At 43.9% G+C, this 21,227-nt stretch overlaps 1 protein-coding gene across 7 annotated transcripts in view; it reads left to right on the plus strand.

Annotated features, from left to right (window-relative positions):
* Nucleotides 1-21,227, plus strand: part of il1rapl2 (interleukin 1 receptor accessory protein-like 2) — a 565,814-nt gene that overhangs the window by 339,349 nt on the left and 205,238 nt on the right. For all 7 annotated transcript variants that reach the window (XM_079670815.1, XM_079670817.1, XM_079670818.1 and 4 more), the window contains exons 3-4: nucleotides 98-267; nucleotides 11,033-11,136. In XM_079670815.1, the coding sequence (XP_079526941.1) occupies nucleotides 98-267; nucleotides 11,033-11,136 (274 nt within the window). The remainder of the gene's footprint in view (nucleotides 1-97; nucleotides 268-11,032; nucleotides 11,137-21,227) is intronic.

Here is a 21,227-nt window from a genome sequence, read left to right on the forward strand (position 1 = left end):
TGTACTCTGAGTCATCTCACTCAATGATGGAATATATACGGTATATTCATCCCCACATTCTTAATATTTCTTTGTCTGTTCTTTTCTTTCCTCACAGTGGATGGATGCATAGACTGGTCGGTGGATCTGAAGCAGTACCATGTTCTGGCCGGGGAACCTCTTCGGTTGAAATGTGCCTTGTTCTACAGCTACATCCGAACCAACTACACCATGGCCACCAACGCCAAACTGCGCCTCATCTGGTACAAGAACAAAGGAGATGCAGAGGTAAGAGCACGTGGAACTAGAAGCGCATTTGGAAAGAACAGGAGCATTTGAATAAGGGAACCATCCGTTCCCGACTCCTAAATGTTACTTCATATTACTTTGCCCATGCCGCATTCTTTCACCAAGTTTCATGAAGATCAAATCAGTATCATATTTCAGTTGTACTGCTGAAAACAGAGAATAAAAACAAATCAATAGAAACATAAATCATTTTGGTTATATAGCTGAGATGTGGAATTGTAGGCCATCTTCCTGGAGATTTTTGCAGTCATCGAAATAAACTGTCGAGCAGAAAAAGTCTCCTACATTTAAGTCAATACAAATGTAACCTGAATTACTCATTTTTGGAGTTTCCAATGAACATGTTTGTACAATTATTTATGTGGTGTATGTTATTATATGTTAACTGTTAAAATGGTGGACTACTCTGTGAGAAACTGGGATACTGCATGTATACTGTACTAATTAGCCCAGATATTAAGAGGGCCCCTATTATGCTTTTTAGGGGTTGTCCCTTTCCTGTAGTGTGTTATATAGAGGTCACTGTGTTCCCTCAAGAGGGAGTTTCTCTCCCACACACTCCTCCGCCCTAACTGAAACACCTCCATTGGACTCCTTTGTTTATTACCATAACATAGTGACATCACTATCTAACACTCACGCTTCTATTGGCTATAGTGCCTCAACACATTGTACGTCAAAAGACGGGTGAAAAGAGGTGCTGTATGAGAAAAATAAAGAGCTTTTTGAACATTAAAGCATGGAGACATGCCACAGGAGAGACAATGCAAATCTGAACCTGAAAATGTGTCCTCTTTGAAAAGGAAACAAGCTAAAAAGAGAAACCTGCTGCGCTGACAGTTTAACCTTATTAATATTAGCATATTGCATATGTTCACACACAACATTTTTCAGAAGTCTCTATACCTTTCAAAGCCTGACCATTGATAATGTGACCATTCAGAGGAAATTACGTTTCATTGCTCTTAAAACATATTTCCCTGTTTCCTCCCCCTTTTGATGGTGGGTGAAACATGGATGCAATTTAAGAGACAGGGGAAGTACCTCCAGACACTAGCATACCATGTTTACAAACTATACAAAATTGGAATATTTTCTACATTGTAAAGATCAGAGTGTGAAACACGACTGCACGTCAACAATCTATAGGTTACTTACGTAACCCCAGTTCTCAGAGTAACATGAAGTGAGATGTCTCACTATGGGATGTGCCTCAACGCGTATGCAAACAGAAGCATCAATCTCATTACGCCAATCCTGATTGGCTGGTGATCTTGACGTCTACGTCAGGGAATCCACCCAGCCTTTAAGTAGCTTGCGCTACGTTGCAACGTCATTCAAAATAAGCACCTCTTCTCGCTTCGCCTTAGCAAGAAGGGCCGTCTGGTGAGACATCTCACTTCATGTTACTCTGAGAACTGGGGTTACGTAAGTAACCTATAGTTCTCATTCATAACCAGTGTTGGGACTAACGCGTTACAAAGTAACGTGTTACTGTAACACCGTTATTTTTGGCAGTAACTAGTACTCTAAAGCGTTATTTTTTTAATTCAGTAACTCAGTTACCGTTACTACATGGTGCGTTACTCCGTAATTTTTTGTATATAGTCTCGGCTCCCAGACGTTGGTGAGCGGTGCCAACAGCGAGGCGAACAGAGATGAGAACTGTACTTAAGTACAGTACTTGAGTAAATGTACTTAGATACTTCCTGTGTCACATGCGGAGACGCGCTGTGGGCGTGTTTGTGTTTACTAACAAGACTATCATGGCGGCAGCGGAGCTCAAGTAGAGTTTTTCCGCCTGGAGATTGTTATGTATGTGTCACATCAGGTGTGACTGTGCCTTTAAGATGGCACCGGGAGTTTTGGGATGTGTGAACCGCATACAGTTGTGTTGTTGTGGTGTTGTCATGGGAGCGTATGCAACAACGTGTTCAATAAACGGTCAACCTAAATGTCGTAGTCCATAGTCTTTTATATACAACAGAGATATTCTCACTATTTCACTTTTGTAGAGCACAAAGAAAATAACGTTTTAGTTAAATGTAAGTTGTGTCTTAGCGGGTTAAAGATCCTATCTACTGCCCTAAACAGCAATTCAAATCTGTTGAAACATCTGCAGAAACAACATGCTGGGACGAAGCTAGTAGCCTAGCTAAGACCACAGACCCAGACTCATCCACCTCCACCTAAGCAACAGCGGCTGGATTTTAACCGAGGGACTGCTAGCCACTGGTTTTTCAGTAACTAGCACAACACTGTTCATAACACTCCGTTCGATGTCTCACTATGGGATATTGAAACTCCCGTATTGCTAGACATGCTTATCTCGAAAATCACCAAAACAACCAGAACTTAACAGGTAGAACCCTGTCTCAACACGGGGCCCAGCACTGCGCGGGCCACACTTGGAGCAGAGACATCTAGCCTGTAAAAGCGGACAAAAGTGAGCGGTGAGGACCAGCTCGCTGCTGCAAAAATGTCTTGGATGGAAACACCCTTGAACAAAGCCCAGGATGTAGCCAGTCCACGAGTAGAATGAGCACGCGAACCCGTTGGTGCCTGCAAACCCTGACTCATATAAGCCAGAGCAATCGCTTCCACAATCCAGTGGGAGAGCCGTTGCCTGGTAACGGGCTTGCCCTTATGAGGGTTAGCCCAGGATACAAAGAGTTGGTCATTGCATCGAAACTCTTTTGACCTGTCCATATAAGTGCGTAAAGCACGGACTGGGCACAGCAAACTCGGCCGCTGTTCCTCAGAGGAACACAGCGGCGGAGGAAATGCCTCAATGTCAATGGGGGTACATGAGCCAACCACCTTAGGTACAAAGGCAGGGTTGGGCTTCAGCAACACTCTTGTTTGCCCCGGGGGCAAACTGAGTGCATGAAGGATGTACAGAGAGCGCATGAATGTCACTAACTCGCTTGGCAGATGCCAGAGCCAGTAACAACACTGTCTTCAGTGACAGGTGTTTCATGTCAGCTTCTTCCAGGGGTTCAAATGGAGGTCGAGTGAGCCCATCTAAAACCACTGCCAAGTCCCATAAGGGCACCAGTGACCTGGAAATAGGGAGGTACCTGCGAGCCCCTTTCATAAAACAGCAGAACAAGGGATGGTGGCTAGCCGTCTTTCGCTCAAAGCCCACATGGCATGCAGCAATAGAAGCCAGGTACACTTTGATCGTAGAGAAAGCTCTGTGTTTATCAATCAGGTCCTGTAGAAATGATAGAATCACCCCGACAGGACATTGAAAAGAGATGTGTCCTTTTTGAAGGCACCACTCCTCAAACACCCTCCACTTACAGTCATAGAGGGACCTGGTGGAGGAAGCTCTTGCACTCTGAATAGTGTTTATCACCTTCTGAGGGAGTCCCACTGTATTCAGGTTATACCACTCACGGGCCAGGCCCATAGGGCCAGGCGCACTGGGTGTGGGTGAAAGATCGTCCCCCCCGCCTGAGACAGTATGCCCCTGCGTAGTGGGAGCTGCCACGGCTGCCCGCACAGCAGCTGATATATCTCCGCCAGCCAGTACATTGCAAGCCAGTGTGGAGCTATTAGGATCAGTGTGTGGCGTTGTTCTCTCACTCTGGCCAGAGTTGGGGGTATCAGAGCCAGGGGTGGGAACGCGTACAAAAGGACCGGAGGCCAAACGTGCGCGAGCGCGTCCACGCCTAACGGTGCGTGTAAATCGCGCATTGAAAAGAACAGCTGACATTGAGCGTTTTCTTTTGATGCGAACAGATCCACCGCGGCCCGGCCGTAACGCACCCACAGCTGACTCACAATTATTGGATGTAGAGTCCAGTCTGCATATAGTGGTGTACCTCTGGACAGCAGATCTGCCCCGAGGTTCATCACTCCTGGTACGTGCGTCACTCTCAGAGAGAGGAGACGTCCGCAGCTCCATAAGATCAGTTTGCGTGCCAGCATGTGTAACTGGAGAGAACGCAAACCCCCTTGGCGGTTTATATACGATATTGTGGTCTTGTTGTCTGTCCTCACGAGGACATGATGTCCTCTGAGAAAAGGCAGAAAGCGTTTCAGGGTGAGGAACACCGCTAAAAGCTCCAGATAATTTATGTGTGACCGTTGGAGGTCTCTGCTCCAGAGACCCCTCACAGGTTGACCTTCGTACCCCCCAAGCCCGTCAGACATGCGTCTGTGGTGACCACCTTCCGCGATAGGACAGCACCCATAGGCACGCCCCGTACTAGAAAAGTCGGGTGCAGCCAGTGGCGCAGTGCCATTACGCATTTCATAGTGACCATCACTCTCCGCGCGCCATGACGCACGGGGTCCAGTCTGAGGGCAGCTACCCAGCGCTCAAACTCCCTCATGTCGTACCACCAGGATGGCTGACACCCTGAGCCCCAGTAACCGCAGACATGATCTGTGTGGCTGGAAATGAGCGAGGCAAGCCCTGAAGGCTTTCACTCTCTCTGCTGACAGGCGGGCTGTAAAGGGCACCGAATTCAGGCGTAGGCCCAGGAAGAGTACAGTCTGGGCTGGGGACAACATGCTCTTTTCTGTCTTTATTACGAAACCCAGGTCGAGCAGGTGTTTTACGAGGACATTCGTCTGCGTAATAGCCTCTTGCTCCGACTGTGCGAGAAGCAGCCAGTCGTCCAGATAAGTTGCCAGGCGAATACCCTGTTGCCTTAACGGGGCTATGGCGGCTTCCGTACACCGTACAAACACTCGTGGGCTGAGAGACAGACCGAAGGGAAGTACTCTGTACTCGTAACAGACACCCTGAAAGGCGAACCTCAGATATTTCCTGTGTGGATAATATACTGGGATGTGGAAATACGCATCTTTCAGGTCGACTGATGTGAGCCAATTGTTTTGGCGCACGAGATGCAACAGAGATGTGTGAGTGAGCATTCTGAATATGTATCTTTTGAGATATTTGTTCAGAGCCCTCAAATCTAGTATAGGCCGAATTCCGTTCCCTCCCCCTTTGGGAACGAATAAAAGCCGCTCTGACTCTGTTCGGAGGGTATTATAGATATAGCCTTCTTTTCTAGTAGCGAGAGAATCTCTTGCTCCAGAATATGGGCCGACTCTCCCCGGGCTTGCGAATGCAGAATGCCCGAAAAGTGAGGGGGGGTGACAGCGAATTGGAGTCTGTAACCCCGTGTTATTGTCTTGAAAACCCAAGCAGAATCTGTGAGCATCCCCCACTTTTCTCTTCTCAAAGCGAGTGGAGATGTCACATCCCTGTCGTATGCCCTCTGTGTCTTTATTTGTTGTGTTATGGGGCCCTCTAGTGTCTGAACACGGTGGTACCCCAGGTTGACAACCCCGGTCGACAATGCGCATGCGCGTGGCGGTGATGCCTTCACAGCCCCGTCCATCGTCCGTCTTCTGAGAGAGGCAGCAGCCACTCTTAGAAGGGGGGTAGACGTCAGACTGTTTATTCTTTTTATTGTTTTTCTTTTCATTTTTATCGACTGCGCCCTTGGCTTTAAGCCTGGAAACGACAGTGGAAAATTATTTATTAAGAAACAATAGTGATGACATGTGTTTGTGTGACTTAAACGAGCAGCGGAGCTTGCTGTCTTTGATGTTAAGTCCATTTCCCTCATGGCGCGAACTTGAGGATGACGTTCTGACATCACTCGAGGCGGCGGGAAGATGGGGTCATGGTTGCACTCCGGAAACACATGAGCATCTAACACTGGAACGTATTCTGGAGCTGGAGAACAGGGAACTTCCAGCTCTTTTATCGAGGAGAGGAGAGGAGGCTGTCAGGCCGCCCTTTTCTTCTTCCTCGTCTGGTGGCTGAAAGTCTGGACCGGCTGTGCCTGAGCGGCTGCTGCCGGAACCGGAGACTTTCTTGGCCAGCTCGTCCTCGCCTCGGGTCTGGGCTGCAGACCCGGGGCGGGCTGTGGCCTCTGCTGTTTCGGGATCTTGAAACGGGCAGGACGTGAGGCAGCCTGACCGAAGGACTGCCGCGGGGCCGTTGAAGGCGGCGGCTGGACCCTTCTGGGAAGACAAAGCTGGAGAGCCTCATCCTCCTTCTTTTTGGATTCACACCGCTGCTGCATCGAAGCTAGAGCGGAGCCAAATATTCCCTCGGGAACAATAGGCATGTCCAAGACGTCCTCTTTTTCCCGGTCTGGAAGGTTCGTCAGGTTAAGCCACCTGGCTCTCTCCTGTACCACCATTGGTGGCTTGGACTGCACAGCGCTGCACATGGAGGCAAATGTCCGTGTTCGCTGCGATTTCGTCCCACATGGCAGGCTCAGGTTTGTTCGTCATGTCCTCGCAGAGCTGGTAAAAAAAGCTACGGCTTTAAAGGCTCGTTCGGTCATTTCTGACTGGAAGCGGTCTGCCTTTGCCGGTAGCGTGGGGTTCCTGCTCGGTGCCGAAGCCAGCCGCGATTGGAGGTGGGCTGCCACCAGCGGCTCCATGGGCGGCATGCGGAGCAGGCCGAGCTTCTCCATGCCGTTACAGTCCAAAGAGGAGGCACCCTGGTTTGGGGCCTTGTTGCTGAAAGGGCGGTCTCTCCACGAGACCGCTCCCTCGTCCAGCATCTCTGGAAAGACTGGGAGAAGCTGCCTCTTCATCCTCGCTGCTTGGGGCAAGTTTTTCCCCTCGTAGCGAGATCTGGAGGTCTCCTTGGCCACTTCAGGCCATGGGATGTCCAGCCTGGACGCAGCGCGTTGACACACGGCCTGCAAGTCCATACTGAGGCAGGGCGAAGCTGGTGTGCTTTCGCCCGGGGGAGCGGACATCGCCTCTGGCTTGGCAGCTTGGGCAGATGAAAAATGGATAAGAGGAACTCAGAGGCATCCTCTTCATCCTCCTCCATATAATCCAGCTCTAAGACATCCTCCGCAGGTGGAACCACGGTGAGGTCCAGTTTGGAGCCCCAGCTTGACACAGCGCGGGGCTCTGCTCTCGCGGCTCTTGCCGCCACCGGGCCCAGCCTGACACGGCGCGGGGCTCCGATTCCGCGGCTACCGCCGTTGTTGAACCCCAGCCTGACACAGCGCGGGGCTCAAACTCCGCGGCAGTCGCCACCATGTCCCGATTGCCAGCCGGCGAATCAACAGGCATGAAGGTGTCCTGTCCCGACAGGCTAACTTGGCGCGCTAGCCGTCGGCGGAGGCTCTTGATGGTGAAGCGGGCACAATGCCCACACGAACCGGGGGTATCGATAGCTTCCTGGGCGTGTTCCAGCCCAAGGCAGGACGAGCAGACCTGGTGTGAGTCCGTGCCCGAGATCTTAAACTCGCAGCCGCAGAGCCGAGCCTCCGAGCCTCCGACTCCTCTGGTGTGAGGGAGAGAAGGGTCCATCCTCATTTGCCGGGGTGTCGGCACGGAGGGACAAGCTAGTAACAGGTATGTTACCGAAAAACATCCAACCTTATCGTTATTCCGAAAGGAAAAAACGACGGGGTAGATTTTTCTTTAAAAAAGATTAACTGGGGTGTTAATATCTTTCTTATCTCCGTCTCCTCTGGTGTGAGGGAGAGAAGAGTCCGTCCTCGCTCGCCGTGGTGTCGGCGCAGAGGGATAAACTAGCAACAGGTATGTTACTGTTTGAAGAAAAAAATCAAACCTTACCGTTATTTCGAAAGAAAAAACGGCGGGGCAGATTACAATATTAACTGGTGTGTTAATATTTGTTCAATTCTTCTGCAAAGCAAAAAAGTAACCGGCAAGCGCCCGTAGACCGAATGTTAGCTTGGGTTCAGTCTGTGAACCGTTAAGCTAACCCGGCGACTGATATTCGAGATGTGCTATGAAGCGAGAAGAGGTGTTTGAATGACGTTGCGACGTAGCGCAAGCTACTTATAGGGTGGGTGGATTCCCTGACGTAGACGTCAAGATCACCAGCCAATCAGGATTGTCATAATGAGATTGATGCTTCTGTTTGCATACGCGTTGAGGCGCATCCCATAGTTAGACATCGAACGGAGTGTTATGAATGAGAACTCTATTTGTGTGGGCTTGCTTGTGTTTGAGTAATACAAAATAGACAGAAACAAGAGGGACTGATAAATCACACAGTGGCCCTACATGCTCTAATACAGGGGTCAATCGCAAAGGTAGTGTGGCTAGATCGCATGGCATTGGAAAAAAAAGAAAGTAAACAAACAACAATCATCATCCATCCTTACTATGGCATTTGCCACTTGATTGACGTACAGATAAGCCAGTCTTAGTTGTATTGTGCCATACGGGTTCATGCAGTTATGAGGGGGCCTCACCTCCTCATCTGAAGCGCAAAAAAACGTGCACTATTATGCATTTACGCGGCGCAATTATTGTAAGCGCGCCACAGTTTATCCGCCGTTTAGTCCACTAGCACTCCCCCCCCCCCACACTCGTGACACAGATTGACAGATTGGGCAGGGGCGGCCCTGTAGGTAGATCATTTGGGCTTGGTCATTTTAAAAGTAGCTCCCAAGCTGAAAAAGTGTGGGCACCCCTGCTCTAATAAAACAACGCTGTTCCCTTTTCCTTGCACTGTGGGTTATATCTGAATGGTAAAACAGGATTTAGCTGGATTACATTTAGACTTGATGATACATGTAATTTACTGTACGTCTCCACATAATCCTCTGGGTAGCACTTTAATGCAACACATATTCGGAGCATTTACATTTAATGTTCTGCCTTGCTGCTCTATAACATTCTAATTATATTATCTATACCGTAAGGCAGTGCCCCCGATGTACCCCATTTGGAGAAAAAAAATTCAGCCAAGTGCCCCCTGATCAGCGCAAAAACTATTTGTTAAGGAAGAAATGCCTATATAAAGAGGTACAGTACAGCGCTGCACCATCAGTGTCTGATTTATTAAAACGACAACCTTGTAACTGAGAAACACTTAAATGCTACATTTCAAATGTTTACAATCCATCACTAAATTCATGACAAACCAATTTTAACATCAAGCAATAACACTAAGACGACATTAATTGCATTGAACTGATCTTTTTAATAGGTTGTATTTACAATTTAGTGAGAAACATGGGCTTGTGCTTCACTGAGGATCTTTGTCATTCTGACAGCGAGGCAACTGCAGTTATTACACTTCGCGTTTTGAAGCATTTTATGAGCATGGGATTTTGACCCCTCATATAAACATATGCATAATGCTGCGCTATACTTTGCAGCCACAAGCCGTTGCCAAGCAAAGCTTATTGTTTAGGTTAGCGGTTTTTAAAGTGTGGATTCGCCCCTCCCTGAGGGGGCGCCAGAGCACTTCAGGGGAGGCGCAGCGTGAGAAAAGAATAGCGAGAAAAAGACGAGTAAAGTGTCACTTGCACACTTTTTGCTGTCTGTAGAGACCTCGCCAAAAAGGCTGTAAAAGTGCTCTTTCCCTTCACCTCCTCCCAGGGGCGGACTGGCCATCTGTGTGTTCTGGAGAATCCCAGAACGCCCGGTCGTCAACGCCCTTTATTTTGTAGGTTTTTAAACGGCATCATTTAGGTTGCGCTGACAGGCGACAGAGGTCTGTTCAGCGGGCCGTTTCCGCGCAGTGAGGCTCCTCCCCTCCCCCGTTGACAGTTCACTCTACCAATTTGTGTGGGCTGGGTGAGATTCCAGGGCTGATTTTTAGTCCCAGTTCGCCCCTCCACCTACCTGTGTGAGTGCGGGTTTTCACTTTGACTTTGATCAAAAGCAAGTACCTACCGGTCAAGGCTGCAGCCCTCTGGATGATCTGCGTTTATTCGTGTCTACATTGCATCCCCGCATCATCCGCCTGTGCGCATCAAAGACGCAGGGGCGAGTGTAATAAGGAGGCAAAGTTGACGTTCAGTGTGTTGCCGGGAGCATAAGGACTCATCCACAATGTTGAAAATGTAAAAAAAAAAGTAATTTCAAAATGTCGTGCTCAAAAAAGAGAAAGGTAGACAGTGAAAACAGAGCATTTAATGACATTTTCTCTTACTGGACCTCTTTGAAATGCAATTGAATACCCCTGCATTATAGCAACAACAATAATAATAATAATAATAATAATAATAGCAATAATAATTGGGATGGGGGGCGCGGCTGTTCTTATGTTCTCTGAGGGAAGGCTCACCTTGCCACACTTTGAAAACCCCTGCTTTAGGTCCTTTGATAAGCAGGCAGTCATATCATTAACTAGAACTAACTAGATCGGATAAATTTGGACATACACGCGAGTGAAGTATAACCGGACGCGAGAGAGGGATCAGAGATCAGATCAGCTGCTGCTGACGGAGAACACGCAGCTCTCCCGGATCACAGCTCCGCCGCTGTGACGGACCGTTCAGTCGGAGCAAAAATACACTAAGAGTTAGACCTAACACACTTAGCTAGTTCATCTACTCTGGAACTAGCTAAACTAGTTATAAGAAATATATTTATTCTTTACTGTCGGGTCACTCACTTATTACAGGTTCAGCGAGCTGCACGAGACTGACGGGCTGTCAGGAGAGGGAGAGGAAAAGAGAGCACCCCGTTTCTTTTTCCCATTGTATTATCCAGAATTACTTTACACTTTGGAATAAAGTAGTTAATCACTATTAGTAGTTTTTTTAAATGCATTACTTACATTTCATTAACATAAAATAAATCCCACGTACCCCATGCAGTAGTCCAACGTACTCCTAGGGGTCCGCTCACCCCCGTTTGAGAACCACTGCCTTAAGGGAAGAGGGAATGTATGTCTCCTTATTTAAATGACTCTTATATTTAAATGACAGCCATAATTATTGCTCTAACACTGACTTTGTACTGGGTCCTTTAGGAGCCTATCATCTTCTCTGGTCATAGACTGAGTAAAGAAGACGACTCGATCTGGTTCAGATCTGCTGAAATGGAAGACAATGGATTCTACACCTGTGTACTAAGGTAACATCACAATTTCAGATATTTGGACAACGTTACAACTGCCCTAAACATTTATATTAGGAGAAACGTGCTGCAGTTTCAAAAGCTCTGTACATCAACTGAAAAGGGCAAACACAAAAGTGATGCACCTCGCTGGGACCGGAGAGCTTGTTGGCGCTGGGGGATTATAAAGTTGGCAAACTGTCACTGGAAACATATCTAAAATTGAAGTTTTATTGGCTTATGTTAACAATGGGATCACATGACATCTTCCAATATTATTGCAGATCTTTGGTTAGATGGCTAGCTAACCTATTCTTTTCATATATAATGACAAACAATTGCAATTATGAAACAGACTAACAACTTCATAATCTTCAAATGTCAGCAAGCTCTCCGGTCCCATTCCAGCACTATTTTCGATTTTATTTGAGGTCGCTTGAAGAAAGTCAACCTTGCCAAGGTTATCAATATTACAAATCACAACTGAATAGTGTTTAAAAAATGCCAATATTTTATCACCAGAATCAAGTTTATTGCCAACTTTGGTATCTGGTTCAAAATCTTTGGTATCTAAATAATTTAAAGATTTTTACCATACAATATACTGTACATTTGGATTCTTAGTATAAATAATAAAAAGTCAGTAAACTAAGTCAAAACTGTATTATCATTATTACATTTGTTTACAATATTTAAAACTTTCACTAGAGGTATTGCAGATCGTGTGTGTGTGTGTGTGTGTGTGTGTGTGTGTGTGTGTGTGTGTGTGTGTGTGTGTGTGTGTGTGTGTGTGTGTGTGTGTGTGTGTGTGTGTGTGTGTGTGTGTGTGTGTGTGTGTGTGTGTGTGTGTGTGTGTGTGTGTGTGTGTGTGTGTGTGTGTGTGTGCACTTGCATATATCATGGAATGCTGCCAGTTCAGTCAATTGAATATTTATTTACTGTTGGCACTACAGCAGAATTTGGCCCGAGTCCTTGTAATGTGTAGCGGGTGTGTTTGTGTGTGTGTACATTTGTTTGATATTAGGTTGGTGGTGGTGGGGGTGGTGGGGTATCAAGTTGTGTACCGGTTGGCTTTATAGCCCAGAACAGAGCTTACAGTGTTGTTTACCTACAAGCGGATGGTGTGTCTGTGCATAATGAACTAACTTAAAATATGCCCTCTTGTAAATCTGTATAAAGTAAATATGTGGCCTCCTGTCAGCCAATATCCATAGGGACAAGATCATGTCCTGGCTTATTTTGTAGTAATGATGAGGCATGGTTGTTGTTGTTTTAATGTAATTAATATGCTTAAAGGTAACATTCCTCTTCCGGATATTTTTTGGAATGATTAAATGGTCATTATCAAACATTTTTGGAAGCATTCATTTGAGTTGGTATGGCCCTACTGTACCTAATTGTTTCAATTGGTCATTAGGATTTCTTATTACATGGCTAAGTTGAAGTGGCCCTTTTTAAAAAAAAAAGTGTTTTAAAGGTCAATATGTTACGTCTAGATATTCTAATTTATTTTCAAAAATCTCATCAACAATTATTTTGGTGAGCTTTCATAACTAATGGGTTTACCAGTCGAAACAATACTGAAAGCAAGACCCAACATTTAGTAAACAGAATTCTTTAATTGATCAACATTGGAGGTCATTTACCATCATTCACTTTTCGGAAAAACATCTCTCCTTTGTGTCACAAATCTTCACCTCCCCTCTCTACTTGATCCTGTTTGCCTCCCTCCTCTGCACACCTTCACCACCTTCAACGTCCTTTAATCTCTCCAGCTGCCTCCATCTCCAACACCTCTTCCTCCTCCATCTCTTCTTCTTCTAGTTCCTGTTCCATCTTCCTCCATTTGCTCCCTCTCCCCCGTCTCCTGTTTTTATCTGCACCAGATTCACTTTACCTCCCCTCATCGCCCTCTCCCTCATCCCCTCATCTTCCCCCTCCGTTGCTCTCCACCCACCTCCTTTTCCTGCCAAAGTTTGACACCTTTCCTCCCTAATAAGCTCTCTCTTTCTCCTTTTTCCCTCGCTCTCTCAGCATGACAACCTAATTAGGGCTTGGTGTCTGTCATTGTCTCAGGGTCTCTTATTAACACACACACACACACACACACACACACACACACACACACACACACACACACACACACACACACACACACACACACACACACACACACACACACACACACACACACACACACACACACAGGCACTATCCTAGCAGGGAGCAACGACTGGATCATATAATATTACTAGAAGGTTGTATGTAGAATGTTTCACCATGCATAGAAAGACATTTGGAGAATTAACCTTTTAATGTATTTATTGCCCTCAAGCTCATGTAAATTGTTGTCGCTGTGACAATGAAACACGTTTTTACTCCCAACTCGTAAACTGACACTTGGTTAAAGCCCCTTGGCGATACCTTTGTCACGCATTTTGTACGGACAGGGTGGTCCGATAGTCTTTAACATGTGGTAAAGGTTTGCACATTTAAACACAACTTTTGGTTAGACTTAGCCAAAAATCATGATTTGGGTTTAAGCAATTATGAAGTTTATGTCACAGCCTGTAAATTGTGCAATACTACTGCTCTAGTGCAATTCACAATTTTGTTCAGTTTAGTACTGTTATTCTTGATATTACAACTATCTACTTCAATAACCATACATTTTGCATACTTGTTATCCATAATGTAATTCCCATTTGTTCTGCGCTGTTCCCCTTTGCTGTAACAACGTGAATTGCCCTGGGGTGGGAAAGATAAAAGCTTTTCCTTAACCAATTTCTGATAACTTAAGTTATGTACAGGTTATTTACGCTACATAAATTAGTATTATTATATATTGTTTTTTGGCTAATATTCATGTTAACTTTTGTTTTCACATGGCATGAACAGCATTATCTTTGACGAAAGCCCCTTGCTTTTTTAACCCGTCCATCTATCTCCCAACATCCTGACTATGACACTCTTTATACTTTGTCACAAGACTTCCTCCTTTTCTCCATCAAAATCTTCACGCTCACTGGAGTAAGCCTACGCATGAAAAGCTTAAAGTAGAGAGCATATGAAACGTAGTACTGTATTTTGACGTACGGGGCCACTAACCAAGCTGCCATTTTTAATGAGTTGGGAGTGAGAACACACGGAACCTTCGTATGTTGCCTTTTACATATACAGTAGGCCCACGTCAGCACCCTGAGATAGAAGTCCCCTTTCCACCTGACACTGACATGAAAATGAAGACAGGTTCATATAGAATATAAAAAAACATCAGAGCAACCTCAGCTGCTGCCTCAACCTTCCTGAGGCATGTATATAAAATGGGTGTAACCTCATATAGAAATGTTACTGTGGAATTCAATAATTAAATTATCTGTATTTTATGCCAAGGTGAATCATCTCTCCTATATGACTGGAATTTGTGACTAGTTTGTTCTCCATTAACCAGTCTTTAAACAATAGCTGAGCCCATACCGTGTTCCCTTTATTGTTTACTTCCTGTCTGTCTTCTTCTGTTGATTTTTCTGACGTCCAGCGCTCTGTCTTTTAGCCTCTTTCCTTCTCGCGTGCTGTTTTTATTTTCCTACTGGGGACAGTTTATCCATCATGAATCCAAAGCTTCATGCTCTACACAAATATAAAAATGAATATCCAAAAAGTATTCCATGGTGTTTTTCTGATATGACTTCTTTATGCGGACTGGACATAATCCCTTGATCAGTGTCCTTAGCAATTGTCTGCTTTTAAAAAACAGCAGCCTGATGAATGTCCACATTAACCAATCAGAATCGAATATTCAACAAAGCCGTGTAATAGAAAATTATTCACAACTCACTGAGCCAATTAGGAGGTAGAGAAGGGCCATACTAACTCAAATGAATGCTCCCAAAAACTACTCATAAAGGCCATTTAATCGTCCGATAACATTCGATTTCCAATTTTTCCACAAGGCAATTCATTAGTTTAAAATAACAAATATCATGATCAATCCCTAAATCCTTCTCAGCAACGGTCTGTTCTCCTTAGGGGCAGTCCTTAAGCAAGAATTAACAACAAATGAAATGTCCGAATTGACCAATCAGAATTGAGTATTCAACTAAGCCATATAATATTAACATCTAGTCATGAATTGTTGACTAATTGCTTTGATTATAGATATGTATTTTAAGGTTGGACGTGGTTTGTTTGTCTGTTGTTATGTTTTTATGCTGTCAAGGTTTATGTGGATCAAAGCAAGATCCAAAAAATAAATTAGGAATACTCTCCAATAAGTTATCTTTCCAGGAATTGGAACATTGTTTCACTTTCACACCGATGCTGCTTACACATTGTTTAAATCACTATCACTGGTTGGTCTTGCTTACCAACATTACATGTTACTTGTTAGACAGCAGATTATTGGAGAAACAAGGTACAACATAGGCACCAATGATCTATTGGCGGGTGGATAAACAACACAGGAGGAGCCCGTGGAGGATGTCGAGTCTTACATCAGCCTCATTGTATCAGTGTTTCACTATATATGAGTCTCCCAGTGATGTCTTTGTGAGATGCATGCAGGGGGTAGAACAACAAACCAAAATGACTGATGTGGATACCAACAAGTTGTTTTTGTGCCATAAACCGCTCGACTCTGAATCAAAGTGATGCGGAAGCTCAAAGAGTATAATAAGGCTATCAGCATCTAGTGATTTGCAATAGTTCTGTATTTTAAGAAGAAGTTGACTATTTGGCACCGTGTTTGTGGCTGTTTATTGAATATTGCAACAGTTCTAGAAACTCTTTTTTTCCAACGCTTTGATGATCAGTTTGACGTGCATTCGGAGTGTCAGTGAGGAGCTCTGTTATAGCAGATAAAGGTGCAAACTGACTGACTTTTGGGAGGGAAAATATGCCTTGGAAATCTTAGAATTTCCTAATTATCATAAGTATTTGGGGCTGATAAATAATACTTTGTAATTGACACAGTTGGCTTTGAGAAAGGGTTGTTTGGAGTCACTGCAGGGTTTAATATGCAGCTTTTTGCTCATTTAACATGTTTTCCATAACTAGTATTGGCACGGTCTCCTAAAAAATAAGTTCCCAAACAACAAATATATATTGTCAACTTGATTTTGAAAATGTATTTTGTTATGGATAACCTTTCCTCAACATAAACCAGTTATGTGTTTTTTTCCCCTTTCTTCCAATTAACAAAAGTGAAATACGTCTTTAAAACTGTTATCTGGGAGCATACATGTTCCCTTCAAAACTGGCAATAAGTATATCAATGTAGTTAAAGCGTTTTATTTTGCTATACAATTTATAAATCTACCTCTGAACAGTAATTTGACTTATAACTCACTTTTCTTTCTTGTGAAAATAGCGCTATATAAGCCATCACATAATGGCAATGACCTTTATACCCCTGTGCTATGTATCTATAATGGTTTATATATCCTGCTGTGCATCCACTTACCTGTTCATCTATAGCCCTCCCTGCACCCACCAATCCATCCCTCCTGCCCTCCATCCATCTGCCCATGCCTTATCTTTGTCAGTGGTGATGGATGTGTGTCTGATAAGCTGTTCTTATCATCTTTAGTGCATTAACAAGGCGTGACGGAGAGGGTCAAGGGGAAAAGAACACGTTTATATGGAAATGTCTTTCCTCCGTACCTTTAACAGTTTTCCCTTGCTGCAGTGGAGGCCATTAGAAGACCCATCGTTTTGGTTCTCACCTTTAGTCAATTAAAATTGGTAGTTGATAACATGATATTTTTACCTTCTCTATCGTTGATTTTACATTGGTGGATTGGCACTCTTTCCTTGGTCTTTACTACCTTTGTGACACTGGTCATGCTAATTATGGGTATTCGTAAATAGTCAGTCTGAGCGATTGAGTGCTTTTCACAAACTGGACCATTCGAAAACTCGGGGCGATGGAATGTACCATTTGGACATTCAGAGAAGCTCCCTCTTGTGGCAGAGTGAAATCTGGTCTAGTTGTGCAATCATTAAAAAAGAAAAACGTTTAGCTAGCTAACTAGCCTACATTTCCTCCAATTCCTAGCACGATATCATACACATTTTAATTTATTTTCATTGGCATTGGCCTTTAGACTATGATATCTCTCAAGAGGCATCACATTAAATATCAATAGGAACACTTTTAGTTAATGCATTTAAACCAACCTGCACTGTTTCTTATAACTACAATGCTCATTTTAGTGTTGAGATTCATATTGGATAAACAAACACATCATAGTTTGTGTGTATACTAAATACAAATCGGACATGCACATTTCCAAGTGTGTTTTGTAAGCTAGGGCCTAAAGGCAGTTGCATGACAAGAATAAGGTAGTTTAAAAGGGCTTTAATTGTTGATGGGTTTGGCAATAGCAGGAGAGTCTCAATGTTGTTGTGTTTGTACAATGAAAAGAGTTCACCCAGGTGTCAATCCCAATGTTAGGCACAAAGCAGATAATATGAAAGAAAACAGAATATCAGAAGAGCTACCTGTGGTCTCATCTTGTTTAAACATAAAAAAATCTCAGCTGAATTCTTAAATATACATTGGAACTACAATATGTTGGCCCAAGGCTAAGTGATTGCTATTCACACTTCCTTTTCATGGCCTCTACAAACAGGCCCTGGCCTTCTTTAATTCATGCAGTATGCCTTTGGTCTCCCTACAGCTTTGTTGCTGCCTGCAATATATATGTCCTCTTCTCTCTGAGGTTGTGACAAGACCCTGTAGCACTGAGACATCCTGCCTTCACTTTGCTGTGACTAAGAATAATCATCTGAATGAATGGTGTTAACTGTTGTTGAGCTTTTTCCAAAAACATCAACACATTTGATTAGATTTTCTTAGGTGGTTTCAGTTATCTGAGACACTACACACAATATAGTACATTTTACATTGTTATAGTGCTTTTCTAAGTACTAAGACACTTTACAAAAAACATTTAATATATGCATACAACAAACATACATACTGTACATGAATGACAGAAAGAAAGAAAAAAAAAATAGTTTAGAGAAAATACAACAGTAAGCTTCATTATTCAGGGTTTCACACACATATACTTTACTTGGGCAGGCCGCCCAGGTATATTAACGGCCGCCTAAGTATATTTTGCGACCCATTTATTATTATTTAAAAAATCCGAGGACCGGGAGGTTTCCTGATGGCCTGGCCTGTTAAGTGGCCTGCTGGCCTGAGGATTTTTTTATTTCTTTTAATGTATTGTGAACGCAACACTGCACAAATGTGGGTCTGCCTCACACAGGGTGACTGGCTGTCTATATGATGTGGCCTGCCGACATGGCCACTGTCATACAGATCATAAATCAAAGCCCTTGATTGGTCTCTGTGTGTCATTCAAGCTCGGGATAACCTCAGCTCAGGTGAGGTAAAGGACTCTTGAGTGTTTAGATAGTTAACTTAGTCTAAGTTCTCAGTGGGTCTCAAACGGTTTGGTCACCATTTATGTAAACATATATTTCCATTTGAGGGGGTAGTGATTAGTAAAATATGCATGAATAATAACAAATAAAAAGTTAACTAGGTGAAAAAAGGTAAAAGACTTTTAAAACTTGTTGAGAGCTAGAACTAGTCTTTGCTGCTGCCTCAAAGAGGACCAGGGGGAGAGGAGGGAGACAGGTTAGGCTGATTCAGGAGCACAGACACACTCACAACTATAAATGAACCAAAAATAAATAAATAAACAAGTTTCAGTGTTTTTTTCATATTGGAAATGGGATGTTATTGATTATGGCCATGATTTTATGATTATTGAAATGTATACAGTTCTGTTTCATATATAGGTGTTTCCATAGATCTAGTCTCTTTATTTTCCCCTCAAAGTGCACCAGATTGATGCATTTACCTCCAAAATAAAAAAACGGGGGAGCATGCCCCTGGACCCCCTAGAGGATTTGAGGTCCACCCCCACTTAAAATCACATTGATAGGTTCCTAAATACATTTACCATTTTTTTTAAATAGTAACCCATGTCCATATGTTTATTTGTGGGTAGTAGATTTAAACTATAGGGCTATCACTATGGGCCCTGCCTGTACATGTTCGCTCTGCCATCGTGTGAAGGGTTTGCTAACAAGCGACCAACAGAAAGGTTGATGTTAATGTTGTTGCATGTCACAAAGGCAGGTCACCTCAATTTCTGAAATGCTGTAGTGTTTTTTTTAATGCTGTCAAAATTATCGCTTTAACGGCGGTAATTAATTTTTTGAATTAATTGCGTTAAAATATTTAACGCATTTAACGCTTGTGCAGAATGGCCCGCCCCATACATCCCACCAGTGGCAACGCCAGGGTATGTCTGGGGTAGGCTACACCCATACCAAGAAATGGCTTAGCCCCACCATGAAAAATGAAGTTAAAGTAAGCTAAATAAAGTCCGCCAACTCGCGCCAAGAATTGCACAGACAGCAGTTAGTAAGATTGATTTCAGGAGCCACTTCGAAATACCGAAGACTAGAAACGTTTTTGAAAACTTTTGTCACGTAGTGATCGTCTTCTCAATAGAACATCTTTGATAATGTCTTCTGGGCAATCAGAATCAAGATAAGGGCGTGGTGTTGTTGCAGAAGTCCCGACGGAGAATACTTTTGCTGTAGTACAGGGGTGCACATAACGCGCATCCCATAGTGAGACATCGAACGGAGTGTTATGAATGAGAACTGGTACGCAGGTTATGTGCGTAATCTGAAATGCGTACCGTCACTTGTGTCACAAAGCGCATTTGCGTACCGATGTACTTGTGAAGCTTTTCCAGAAGGCGGTTAGATCACCGGACGACAGAGTCGGTCTCCGTGTTCACAGACAGGGCTGCTGTTAACGTCGGTCTGTACAACGGAATTGTGCCAAAACTACGCTAAACAGCTGCGGAGGGAGACTCCCCCCCGGCCCCTTCACTGGAGAACTGCGCTAAAACAGCTGATCACAACGTCGTCGTCGTCGTCGTCCTTGTTGATAGAAATCAACACGTAATGAAATAAGACCCCACGGTTTGATGATTGCTAGGTGTGTGGGCTGTCTTTCATTTTGACACACAGAACAATGTTATAATAAACATACATACATAGGCCTACTATATGTTAAATGGATATATCCTCCTTCTTTCATTTATCTTTCCATTCCCACAACAATAAAGAAATTGCATATTTTGGACATAGTTCGAATGGTGATTAATCATGATTAATTCATTTTTAAGCTGTGATTAATCTGATTAAAATGTTTAATCGTTTGACAGCCCTACTGTAGTTTTTTTGAATGTCGTTGAGTTTTGTAAGGGAAACTTCTGAAGCAATGGAGAGTCAGGACTCAGAGAGACACGAGGAGAGTTGGAGCTTCGATGTCAAACACTGATGGTTTATTTGGAGTTATGGCCGGAGAGTTGACAAGACAGGTGGTGTGTCACGAGTTGACACAGCAGTTGCCAAACCAATTCTGAAGAACTCTTTCTGTAGCTCGAGGTTTTAACTAGTTCGGAGTGTAATAATCAGCATTCTTTATCAGTGAGACTAAACAATTATGGACCCTGAATCTAACTAGAGCTCTCGTCCATAGAAAAAGAATGCGCGCCAGGGAACCTTCGTCCCTGAACAGTAAATGACCTCATGGCGGCTTGTGCTCTGTCACAGACTGGCAACAACAATGCGCCCAAGCTGCCCCTCCTTAAAAGAGATAGCAGCAATACCCAAGGCTGTAGACCTATGCCATGGGAAAGGAGAGAGTGAGAGTGAAAAATGATGAACTGTGTCAAAGGTTGAATACCCAAGCAAATTATTTCCCCAACAGTTGAGTTTTATGAAATGCTGTAGCGTTTTGTGAAATGTTGTTTTGACTTGCACTTCAGGGCCACTGTATATAGGTGCTGTCTAAGAGAAAATAACATAGAGGAACCCCACAGAAGAGGAGAGATGAACCATCGAGCAGGTTCCATTAACAGCTTGACTCCTCTCAAATGATTCTAAGCTATTATCTTCTGTATAACACATGCGATGACTCCTGGTTGAATCGTTCTGTCTTGGTTGTAGCCCCCTTGTCCTCTGATGGTTATTCCACTTAATTTCATATGGACTACTGACATCTGTTC

This window comes from Notothenia rossii (assembly GCF_949606895.1).
Source record: "Notothenia rossii genome assembly, chromosome: 3".
Lineage (NCBI taxonomy): Eukaryota > Metazoa > Chordata > Actinopteri > Perciformes > Nototheniidae > Notothenia > Notothenia rossii.